Here is a 13,054-nt window from a genome sequence, read left to right on the forward strand (position 1 = left end):
TGATGAACACAACTTTTGAAAGAGAGACTATAATTTATATTCTGAATGAACCTTGCTTCAGTCAAGTGAAGCCTCTCTACTCCCCAGCAGTCAACAGTATTAATGATTCCCTTTTCCTCTCTTGTGGTTTCCCCACTTCTCTGCATGACTAGTTTATGAAATGCAGGGTTAGACCAGAAGTCATTCATACAATTATTAAAAGGTATCCATCACGTCTTGCGTGACAAGTCGGTAAATATATACAGAGTCAACATGAATAGTAAATAAATGTGTTTATTGGATGGTCATTATTGGAAAAACCTTGAATTTACACTTTGTATAGCTGAAATATTATGACGGGTTACAATCTGAATGAAAACGGATGCTTAAGAACTGAAATCATATAAAAACATAATATTGTATACTTCTAATCTAGACATAAGAAAAATCAATACAAAATCTTAAACCGTGAAATGTAAACATTGTTATACAACCGTTCATACAATATCTTTTTGTAAGCTTTACAGAAACAGTAACACAGGTGCAGTTTGTCATTTTTCTTTTCCTCGATCACTGGGGCACTAAATACAAGTCAATTACAACGAAGAGTGAATTTCAGCACTTTCATGATTTCAAATTAAAGATTCTGTGTTATTAGTGCAGTTGGAATTAGCTGCCATCATGTTTACATTATTATAGTGTAAGCTGACTAAAACCATCCTTCAGTGCAGGTTCAAAACCTTTTTGTATTTTAAAATTTAAATAATAAGATGAGGGTTTAGGTGGACTCCCCCACTACACCTGCAGAGTATTTCCCCCTTTTCATATAATTTGTATTGTCCGTGGCTCCATGTGAACTGAACTAATTCAAAGTGAAGGTGTCCCCTCGTCTCAGCTGTGGCTCCAGCTCTAAACTCGGTTGTGTTGGCTCTACCTGGGAGGTGCAGTTTCTGAGTTCGCCTCTCAGCTCAGACAGCTGCTGAGCGTGGCTGGAAAGAGTCCCGTTGACTTGCACGAGAAGCCCATTTGATTGTCTCTCCAACTCCTCCCTGATTCTCTCCAGGTCATCTGCTAAGTAATTCAGGCCCTTGCACTGGTCTTCCACATTAGTAACACGCCCTCCAACCTCAATCACCTCTTTGTGGACCCCCATTGCGGTGCTCCGGCAGCCCCGGACCTCCTCGGCGAGCCGCCTCTTCGTCTCCTGCAGCTCACCTCTAACCCGGGTCAGTCTGCGCTCACCTGCCCCAAGCATGGAAGCCTGATGTCCAACCAGCTGCACCACACCCTTTATCTGCCGGGCTAGACGAGCCTCTCTTTCATGCCAGGAGCTGTTGGCTTGGCCCACCTGGTGGACCACTGTCCCCAGGGAATCCTTGAGGCCTTTGAGGGTATGGTTGACTGAGCGGACGTTGACCTTGATGATTGTGAGCTCCCCCTGGATGGCATGATCTCCCTCTGCTTGTTCCTGCTGTTCCCTGGGGGTCAGACGCTTCAGGATGTTCTGCAGTGTGACATTGAGGCTATTCAATCGGTCACCTTGCTTGTTGATTGCCTCCTTCACAGTCTGCTCCTCCGCCGGGTTAGTGCTCGGCGCTGCCGAGTCTCCTTGAATGGCAGACGGGTTTTGAGGTGACGAAAAGGAAGAGGAGCAGAGAATCTCAAGGCTGCTCAGGTGCTTCTGAACTCTGTCCACATCGACCTCGAGTCTCCCTCTGAGAGACTCCAGCTCTGTCTCCAAAGTGGGAACAGCATGACCTTCCAGCAGTGCGGGAGCAGTGGCATTACCTAACTCCTCCAAAGCCGTCAGTAAACGGCCTTCCAGATCACTCAACTTACCATTCATTCTTGCTTCCACCCCTTGTAATGTCACTGGGACACCACTCCTTCCAGACTCATCACTTTGAGTCTGCTCAGTCAGGTTAAGCTTGGCCTCTACATACACCAGACGCCCCTCCAGCATTCCCTCAATGTGGTCCTTGTGTCCACCGAGCTCCACTCTCAGGTGTCCCTGGGACTGGTTGAGGCCCGCCACTGATGTTTCCAGCATTTGCACCCTTTCAATCAGTCCACTAACTATACTAGAACAGCTCTCTGTTGCCTTTATACCATGGATCTGTGCCTGGAGGTTTCTCAGCTCTGTTCTTAAGTCTGTGTTACTCTCCTCCAGAGCGTCCTCCATCTGCTCCTGCCTCTCACTTTGCTCCTTCTGGCACTGACGGCGAAAATCCCCAGCTTTCTCCTCGCATCGACCCTCTACACTCTCCACACGTTTCTCAAACCCAACAAGAATGTCTGTCCTGGCTGCACTCAGCTTTGCATCCATTAAGTTTTCCATAGCCTTCTGTGCATTTTCTCCAAGATTTCCGTTGGAGTCTGATACCACCCCAGCTCCATTGGACATCTTCTTCAGTGCTCCATCATGTCCCGTCACTGTGGCTTTGAGTTCCTGCAGCTCTGCGGTCTTGGTATGCAGCTCTGTCCTGAGCTCCTCTACTTTTCCATCCAGTTCTGTGATGCCCGGAAACACGTGTCTGCCATCCAGACCCTCTGTGTCGGGGTCTCCCCCCGGGATCTCTACAAACCCTACACTGGATGGACCAGAGGCTGATATAGGAGCGGGAACAGGACCAGGGGCGGCAGAGAGAAGGGCTGACAGCATCCTGTTGGCGTCCTCTCTCAGCGATGCTCGGAGACTTTCTTCCAGTCCATTCACAGTTACCCTCAGGGTTTCCAGGCCCTGGTTTAGACGCCGCACTTCCTCCTCCATTCGATATATTCGCTCATCTGTTTCACCGTCCAGGGCTTGGCCTTAAGAGAGAAAGAAAAGCTGTTAGCATTGGGGAAAACAGGATACGCTTTGTGCATTGGTGTGATTTGAATCTAGTTTTTTAAAATAATGATGTTAAATCTGGATTTCAGAGCCTCTAAAAAGTGACTAAGCTGGTACTATCTAGTGTCTTCAATGCGCTAAACATTCAAACACAGTCAGCACTAGTATGCAGTTTATAATATGAACACACCTATGGTCTCAGCTTCATGTTGTTCACCACCAGAGGGAGGAGGAGGGATTTCCTCTGTTATGTCTTCCTCAGGTCCTTGGCTGTGTTCATGTTCATGCTCATGTGCATGCTCATTTTCTTGGTCGTGTTCAGTGTGATGTGGTTCCTGGTGTTCGGGCATTGGCTCCGGCTCGGATGGATAAGGCTCAAAAGAGGTGTCTGGGAAGGAAGAGGTCCTCGGCGGTCCAAAGTGGCGCATTGGATAGGAGTTAAAACCGCCGGTGGGAGGTCCTTTGGATTGACGCCACGGGTTGGCCTTCACACCGGTGTTCATGGGTGGGCCTTTGAACATGGGACCTTTGTACTGCGGGCCCTTGAATTGTGGCCCCTTAAACTGCGGGCCTTTCATCGGTGGGCCCTTGAACGGCGGCATCATGTTCATGGGGTGTTGGTAAACTGGATGTCCCTCCATGCAGCCATAACCAGAGTACCCGGGACAACAACGCCACTCCAGCTCTGTGACGGTTTTATGTGCCACTTTGTGGATTGGTTTGTACATCAGACGATACCTGAGGGAAACAACCATCTGTTAGAAAAGTATGCTTGACTGTGGTATTTCTCTACACTGAAGTGATGTGAATAAATAATAAAATAATAAATATCCACACAACATAATACAAGTTGTTTACTCACTGCAGAGTTGGACATTTTTGACCCCAGGAGCACTTGTTGTATTCAGCTTTTACAAATGGGGCTGCCCCGTCTTGCACGGTGAAGGACACCATCTTTTCAACCACATAGGCACAGTGGTTCCTTTCAGAGAGGAGATAAAAGATGACAGAATAGATTTCTATTTGGCTTTAGAAATACAAAGTTTTGTATCTCAAAGAAAAATCACAAGTGATGTGGTCTTGTTTACTGAGAACAAAAGACAGAGAGAGAGAGAGAGAGAGAGAGAGAGAGAGAGAGAAGCATAACTTACTTGTGTCTGCTGGTGGCTTTTCCTTGGTCATGGTGTTGACTGTGCCCAGCTTTATACTGGTTGAATTGAAGTGGTCTGTAGAACTTGCTTTCGACCAGTGACAAAAATAGAGTAATGAAGATAAAAGGACTCACGGCCATCACAAAATGCATCCTGGAATATCTTTGTGTTAAAAATAAAACATTAATAAAAGTCTTCAACCTTGAGATCAACAAAAGAAAAAAGTAATACTCTAAATATTCCAATCGAAATTATTTAATCCTTCTGACAAACGAAGATATCTCCAAACCTACAAACTGAGAAAGAAGGCTACAAAATTGACATCAGAAAAAGACTTGAGTCTCTGCAGTACAACCCTTTTTTTTGGATGCTATAAAGCAGAACGCCTCCCCGTGAATGTTGACCCTGACGCTGGCTGTGGGTGTGGTGGACTCTGTTAGGGTGACAACAGTCCACTGTGAGTTTGGTGGACCACAGAGGCCACTAATAGGGCCCCACAGCCACCATCTGCATATCTCCGCCCACTCAAACCTCCTCAAAGTAACACCAGAGTGACGGTGAAAGAGGGGAGCGGGTCCTCACCTTCACAGTTAATGTTGTTCCTGTGGTTTTCTGTCATCCTCAACTTTATAAAACATTTTAGTTTTTTATTATACAACTAGTTTTAAGGCTGCATTCTGCCAATTAGGGCAGAGGCCATGAGCTATTTTCCCACAGTGACATCATGGCAAATCGGATGTACAACACCAGACATATACCAATAAAAGGTAGTTTTTTTGTGTGTGTGATCCTTAAAAATAAAACATTCACACTGATCATCTTACTTTTGCAGAACCGAGTGTCAAGAGAAGTATTCAGATATTTAAGTATCATTACCAAAGTGTAGAAAGTGTTACAAGTAAAAGTTCTGTATTTAAAAGCAATGAAAAAAATAAGTAAAAGTACACAATCCATATATACCAATAAAAAAAGTACTAATGCAGAATGGCCTTTTTTTAAAGAATCTTCTAAAATATATTATTGGAATATAATTAATGATGCATTCATGTGTCAGCATTACCAATGTTGCAGCTGGTAAAGGTAAGGCAACTTTTCTACTTTTCTACTATCTTATATACTCCTGGGTACCTTAATCTATGATGGCACATCATAATTCATCAGTTAATTATCTGTCATTATCTAACAGAGCTATGGAATAAATGTAGGGGAGTAAAAAATTCAATCGATGCCTCGAAATTGTAGTGGACTAGAAAAAGGTAGCATAACATTGTTATACCTAATTCAAGCACAAGTACCTCAAAATTGTAGTACAGTACTTCAGTATAGCATACACAACATGTATAATGAGTATGGGGGATCTTTTTTAAAGCTAGAACAATCTGTAATGACATTCTTGAGGTTATGTGATGTCTCTGCAGTCTCTAAAAAGAGGGATCTGTGAATCCTCTTGGTCTCTTTTACTTCACATGTAGACACAGTTTAAGAACCCCGACCTAACAGCAAACCTCCAGGACTGGGAACAAATAAAAACAAATACCCTGTGTTGAAGGTCGTGGCTGCACACACCCAGGCCTGAGTGCTTTGCCCCACAAGCCCACACATTCATTTACAACACTGGTCTTTGTACAGTTGAACAACTTCACCGCCCTGCGGAAAGAAAGACGCCTGCAGCTCCACTGTACCACACACAGAACACTTTCCACTAAAAGGCCAGTGAGACGGAGCCACATTTTAGCTGCGTGCATCCATTACATCCATTTTACCGGAACAATTTCCTAACAAAGCCCAGTGAAATAAGTAATTTACAGAACCAGCCTTTGGAGGGCAAACTGAACACTCTTGTGCATATAATCAAAGCCTCCCAATTAAGTTTGTATGTCAGGAAAGTGTTTCTCAACTTTAGGCATTATCTGGTGGACTTAAAACTGTTTATTACGCTTTACTTTTCTTTCGACTCTCCTATTCTATTATATCGGAGAGTGGAAGGTAGCGTGCGAGTCATTCACAAGGTCAAAATGTACCTTGTTATAATTATAGTGTGATTATGCTGAAAGACCAAAGGTTGGTAGAGATGGAGTTTATCATTCCCATTTAACGCCGAAACAGTTTGAAGGTCTGTATTATGTTGTTTTTTGCATATGCAGTGGTGGAAGGTAAAAAAGTACTTGTACTTATTTTCTACTTTATACCTCTATACTGACTAGAGGAAACATTTAGTTGACGGCTGAAGTTACAGGTTACTTTTCAGATTTCACACAGAAATAACAACAATATTAATAATGTTTAAGATTGTCAAATTGTGGGTTCCCAACCATTTTGCCTTGTGAAGAACGGGGCCCTTTGTCATGTTTCAGAGGGGTATGGCTGCCTTCACACGATGACAGCCAGGTAGGGCGCAGAGCAGCGTGCAGTCAGAGCGGCACAGCTATATGTCATAAGTTTAAATAAGTTAAATCAAGCCAAAGGTAGAGCTTCTGCCTCATCGACAGAGTGATTTCACAGCTGATCTTGCAGTTCCAGTTACTCTCTCATCTAAGATGGTTTCGTTGAAATAACTGTTTAAGGCCCAAAGTAGTCAAATTATCCAATATTTAAGAGATTTGCGTCATTGAAAAATGTTTTGCTTTGACGATTGTAATGCAATCTCACTTTGAACAAGAGTAACACTGTGTCCGTTATTTGGCGGCGATCTTTTGATCGACCCTTTTTAGAAGCGGGCCCATTTCCTGTATCCTGTTTGTACCACCAGGTCCCACCTCTTCTACCTGGAAACACCCTGTTTCGTGTCGGTACACAACAGCGTGTGTGTCGCATATTCTCCGTGAGCTCTTTTTACTCTCCAGATTTGTAAACAAGCTCTCATTGTATCATGTGAAACGTGGAGCAGAGCACACAGCATCCAGGCTCTGACTCTCTGGTGCCGTGAAACAAGTGCGGCTTTATATTGCGGCCCGGCGTCGGCTCCACCCGGAGTTTCCCCTTGAATGTCATCACACGGTTACAGCTGTTAGCTTCCACTCACCTGCTCCTTCTTAACGCATACGTCAGGCTTAAGCCGTTCATGGACTTCTTGTCTCATTATAGATGGGGTGAGGCCAAATTTGGGGGAACAGCATCTATGAAAGTCTGTGCAACACACGGGTAGTTGCAATTGTGTTTATCCCTTTTCCTATTTCTTTGTGTCTATTTAGTTTTAACACCAGCGGTCCAAATTCTGAGCTGGCCTGTAAATCTACTAGTGTGTATCTTTCAACAAAGTCGGTGTGTAACTGGATTGGGGGTTTGGCGGTGCTTTTCCCAACTGTGCTTTGCATTTTCAGCATTTGTTTGAACTTGCAGGTTAAGTCAGAGCATGATCCAAAAAGTATGAAACGTAAAACCTTATTCTGAACACTATTTCCTGCCAGGTTGTTATTTGTTTTAATACTGCATGATCATGGCTGTAACTTGACAGGGAGAAATGCATAAAACAATAAAGCGTAAAAACTTAAAAAATAGTCCACGCAGCTTTTTATTCATCATAGTAACAGTTTATGTTCAAGAGACACTGTTGCAAATGCGGGTTTAGAAGCTGTTGTGTCTAATTTGCAGGGTTGTTGGTTTGCTTTAGCGCAGCCCATATCCGCTCTTGTATGTTCACATCCATGTAACAGAACAAACAACAGTAATTGGTCTCAACACTTTACAAACCTCAACCTTGTTTCCTGTGGCAGCGTTCCCATGCTTTTTCTTTTTTTTCCACCTCTTTATCTAAGATTGTTCTGTTTTCGAGTTGACCCCTTTTTTTTTTTATTTCTAAGGCGTCACCATCTGAAGAATTTAGTCATTAAATGAACCGAATGTTGGCCTGAACAAACATCATTTAGGGGTCACGGCACACTTCACACCTCAGCCAAGAGGTCCAGTGTGTTTGCTGTTTCCATACTCAAAGCAGTGAGAACACATCTGGTGACGGCCAACACACACACACACACACACACACACACACACACACACACACACACACACACACACACACACTTTGAAAAGCGGATGTAACAAACCACCTGGAAGCCTCAAACAGTTGAAAATACTGGCTGGGGTTTTAAATTGCATTGCATTTCCGTATATAGTTGTTGATTTATGTTACTTATAGTAGATGGAGGGCAAAATTGTGGTTTTGATAAAACAGCACTGAAGATTCTGGAGCATATTGATCCTTTTTTTTATCCATTACTTTATAAACTGTTTAGCTATCATCTTTCCATCTGTCACTGTCAATCAATGGAGATGTTTTCTGTTTTTCTACCAATGCGAAATTAGCAAAAAAGTGTACAAAAACTATTATATCCAAAAATATTTACATCAAACTGTCAAAGTAAAAGGTACTCATTGTGCAGAATAGCCAATACTAGAATAATGTGTATACTATCTATGTATTAGATTGAGGGTTGCATTAGTGTGTAGCAGCAGGTGAAGGTGGAGCTAACTCAAACTACGTTACACACAGCTGGGTAGCTGAATCCATCATAAGCCATACACATTTATTAGTTGATTTTTTTGTATTAAGTCTAAATCTGCTAAATAAGTAGTAACAAAAGCTATCAAATATATGTAGTGAAATAAATCTAGGGTACAATATTAACCTTGAAATATAAATTGAGTTAACATAGTATAGTTTTACATTCCTCTGCTGTTTTCAAAGCATGACACAAACAGCAGCAGTATAATGAAATCACATTACATCGGTTTCAGTTGCCATTATAATAGCAAGCAATGTAGCAATGCAACACTGTGGGAAACAATTTAAGACACAAATGGAACATCTTATAAGCTTTTTTCAGTATTTTTCAAATCAGTTGGTTTGTTTTCTAGGAACACAATATCTGATGGGTACAAGAATTATTTTTTTTATTACTGTACAAGGTCTCTGCGATCAGAGCAACACTGCCCCCTTGTGTTGACTGCTGGTTTAGACGTTGAGGAGAAGCTCCCACTTCAGTTTCTCTCCTAAATGCTCTGACTTTGAGCAGAGATGTATTGCTAAATAATAATAAACTGTAATGTTACTGTAAAGTAATGTCTGGACTAATACTAATACACTCTGCAGGATTTTCTGAATCTCTCTGGCATGACCATGACAATGGAATGCGATAAAATCAAATAGTTTGAAATATTTTACAATAAAAAAAATTGTTAGAAAATAATTCCTTTGTTAAACAGCTGCTCAGTGTAAACCTCAAAGTATACTATTAATAATTGAAGCCCTTTGATGTTCCCTCTTGTGGAAACTATTAATTCAAACGCTCCCTTTCATCTTTTGTAGTGCTCGAACCAGGCCAAATGTGTTCATGCTTAAAGTTTAAGAGCGCCCCAATGCACCAGTCTGCATTTCCTCAGAATCATCTGCAGACAATAGCTACACCCACACCCTGCCAATTAAACTAGTCAGCCGGGTTTACAACCACACGTGCAGTGTGTGGCGTAACTGGGATACACTACAATATATTTCTGTCACTGTTTGGAAAAAACAGGCTAGAACCAATGAGGCAGTAGTCACCAGTGGTGAATAGGAAGATTGTTGCCCATAGTTCAGACACTGGGAGGTGAGAGGAGAGGAGGGATGGAGGAGAGTATCTGGCAGATGCTGTTATCTGGTGTGTGGAGTCATTTCAAATAAACATCAATCACATATTTGCAATATCAAAAACAGCAGGGAGCTCAGACTCCCATGTACTCTTGGCATATTTTCATTCTTATAAACCCAAAGAGAGAATGTTAAATTGGTACATTCAAGGCATCGCGAATGGCACACCATCACAAACCATACAACTGAAAACCGTGCACCCGGTGAGCCGTCTCCTGTTGCTTCCTGTTGCTCTGCATGGCTTCTTCTGTTTTGAGAAGGCTTTTTTTTCCATATAGCTGTTGCTTGTCTTTATCATTCATCATTGTTTATTCAGGGAAAATTGACTGAGCATTAAGCTCTTTTACAGCAGTACACCAAATACAATATAGAAGGACAATATATGATAACAGCCACAGTAATAACAATGAATAAATAAAAACTAATAACAGATGTCTGGCTAGAATGATATACAGCAGTATAAAACAGTAAGGTGACCAAAAGTTAAACAACAGTTAAATAAACAAGTCTGCCAAGAAAGGATATAAAACACCAACAGCAGCAATATAAACAATAAAGTAGATGTGTCAATGTAGAAATGCCAGTAAAAATAATAATTAACAACCATGTCTGGAAATCCACCAAAGCAGGAACACTGGACAACAACCTCATTTTGCAGACAGTTTAATGATCTACCGACACATTTCGGTATACTATCAATAAATCCTGTGAATTGTTCCATTTATTTGGTTGGAAAAACCTAAAAGTACATTTGCCAAACTTTGTATTAATCTGAAGAGTTAAAAAAATCCTGTGAGTGTGATAACAAAAAGGATTTGAGTTGAAGGAAGTGAGGTCGAAGAGTAACTTGCAGAGCAATGCCTCGCCAACAAATAGGTGTGTCTTTCCCGTCTATCACTTATAGCAAAATATCCCTTACTAGTTCACAGTAGTAAAACATAGAGAGCTGTATATACTCTGTTGGGATTTCAGTGTGGACGAGGGCTTAAACATAATATCACCACAATCTAAAACTGACAGAGCGGATTGAACAATTTTCCTTAGCATTGTATACGGTCATTCAATTTTGGGCATCGCCTCATTGATTTCAAAACATCTCGCCAAAGCACTGCAGTTAAATTATTCAGCTGAATAACACTATCACATTTGCATAATTGTTGACCAATGTGCCTTTGTCCTTTTATAAATTTAAATCTAAATGCAGTGAAATGAGCATATTCTGAAGTCCCTGCCGCCAAGAAATTAATAAGCGACTTATTGTCTGGAGATACATTAAATATGTTTACAGTTTGTTTGCTGTGAATACTATGTCCACTACAGTGACTTAAAATGCCTTAGAAATACATTTAGAAGACATTTATGGAAATTCACATATCCACTTTCTTGCTCAGAGTTAGCGTACTGTCATCTAAACATTAAATATAAAGCTGGAGCTAGTTAGCATAGCTTAGCATAAAGAGTGGAACCAGGGAAATGGCTATATCCTGACTTACCAGCAATACTCACAAAGAATAGCTCATTATTACACTTTAATTTTGCATGGATTAAGCAAAAGAGATTCAACACAAAGTACAATGGTACGTTGATTTTGTTTCCTTTGAGAGAGTAGGTACTTACAGTGGATGCCCACAGTCCTAAGAAGAGGTCTAATCAGGGAGGATAAGTGAAAACACCTGTGTGGGTCGTTACTTGTGTGCACTGCAGGGGCCTCTAAGTGAAAGTCAAGCAACCAAGTTAAGCTGATTTACCAAATGAAGCTACACTCTAATAAACAACTACATGACAAACATTACAAATTAAGCATTTAATAGTGGGCACAGAAGGGAAAGAGTCCTCCGATGGGCGCTGACTGCATCTGCAGCTGACCGTCTCTCTCTTCCTGTTTCCTCCCCTGCGGTCTCATTCAGGCTCTTCATAAACAGGCTCTCTCAGTAAAATATACACAGAAAGCACAACTTTACCCTGAAGCCCACTGTGACGTGTTTGTTGACCTGTAACTGGCCGGTAGCGTAGCCGCTACAGTAGCTAGCCACGAGCTAGCCGCTACAGTGGCTAGCTCCCGGTTCAACGTCCCAAAGCAACCATCCCAAAGTCACACTTTCTCTAACCCCAGAGACATTATCTTTCGTTAGTCTTTCTCCCCTCCGTCTTTCCCTGAATCCTCGGTTATACCGAGCACACAGCTGGGGACCTTTTATAAAATTACTCGTATAATAGTACATATTCTGTTTAAAACAGAATACACAAATCGTTTGCTTTACCCAGACCAGCCACAACATTGTAATGCTGATTATACATCAGTAGTAAGAATAAAGACAACAATGAACATACACTATGTAAAGTGATAGGCAATTTTTCTGATAATATATTTTTATGAAATAAATATTAAGAATGCTTTTAGCAGTTTTATTTGCCATCTCCCGACAATGGCAGCTAGTGACATCTTAATTTGTATGAGAATAAGACGACACAAGGGGTTGGTGCACCTCATGTGGCTGTGATCTGCATTTTGACCTATAGAATAATGACTGGAAAGATGCTTTTTTTTAAATTTCAGAGGCCAGAAGTCTACAAGGTAATTCAACTTTTACTCAGAAAGTCTGCTAATACCCTCCGATAACCATCTGTGTCTCTCCATCCCAATAGAACACCTGCCCACGGTCACTGTTGACACTGATTAAGTGCCATACACTGTAAATAATATTGCGGATGTCACCTTGATTTCGCCCGTCAACTTTCATCATCATACCACTACAGTCCACTGCCAAGATCTGCCTCAGGAGGACAATCATGTTATAGTCTGTACAGAAAATAAATGGAGTTTTTCCTCTGCTGGTTCCAGTTTGATAACTCCTGCAGCAGCGTGTGCGAGTTCATTATTATGTTCCTGTTTGGTAGATTTAAACCACAGCAGCCTGATGTCAAAATATGATATATTTATAAATACTCAGACGAGAACAATGAAATGTATTTTTAGTCCAGACCGTCGAGGGCAATCCCTCAGCTGCTCCAGTAAGATTTGTAGCAGTGGAGAAACAAAACTCAGTTTGACCTCCTTTTAGGTCTCTTTATGTATTTACTGAGAGATCCCTCCCCACTTAGACATGCTCCTCTTGTTGACACTGAATTGATTCAGAAAGTATTGACGATGGGGCGCGAGCCAATATGGAATACCCCGCTGGCCTCCAGCGTTGATGAGTTCCTCAGGCTGTGTGAACAGCAGCGTTTGTGATTTTTAATGGCCAGTATTATAATGCTGAATGTCGAAGTGCAAATTATTTATTGGCCTAATGGGAACAATGACCCACACCTCTTTTTCTGTAATGCCCACTACTGCGGCCCTGGCTGAACGCCACTAGCTTGCATACCGGAGTGTCGTTTGTTATTGAAATTGAACAAACAAAAAAAAAATCGCTCCGCCAACTAAGCGCTGCCACGCACCACCAATCGTGTTGGCAGATGACA

At 41.8% G+C, this 13,054-nt stretch overlaps 1 protein-coding gene across 1 annotated transcript; it reads right to left on the reverse strand.

The window, feature by feature from the left end:
- Nucleotides 1–701: 701 nt before the first annotated feature.
- emilin3a (elastin microfibril interfacer 3a) lies at nucleotides 702–4,115 on the reverse strand. The gene is made up of 4 exons (XM_068598441.1): nucleotides 3,964–4,115; nucleotides 3,675–3,794; nucleotides 3,003–3,550; nucleotides 702–2,790 (listed from the first exon to the last, which is right to left on the reverse strand). The coding sequence occupies exons 1-4, from the start codon at nucleotides 4,113–4,115 to the stop codon at nucleotides 842–844; spliced, it is 2,769 nt and encodes a 922-aa protein (XP_068454542.1). The 3' UTR covers nucleotides 702–841.
- Between the last annotated feature and the right edge of the window lie 8,939 nt (nucleotides 4,116–13,054).

The sequence above is a fragment of the Clinocottus analis genome, unplaced genomic scaffold (assembly GCF_023055335.1).
Source record: "Clinocottus analis isolate CAN_PGR_092001 unplaced genomic scaffold, fCliAna1.0.p SCAF_4, whole genome shotgun sequence".
Taxonomy (NCBI): Eukaryota; Metazoa; Chordata; class Actinopteri; order Perciformes; family Cottidae; genus Clinocottus; species Clinocottus analis.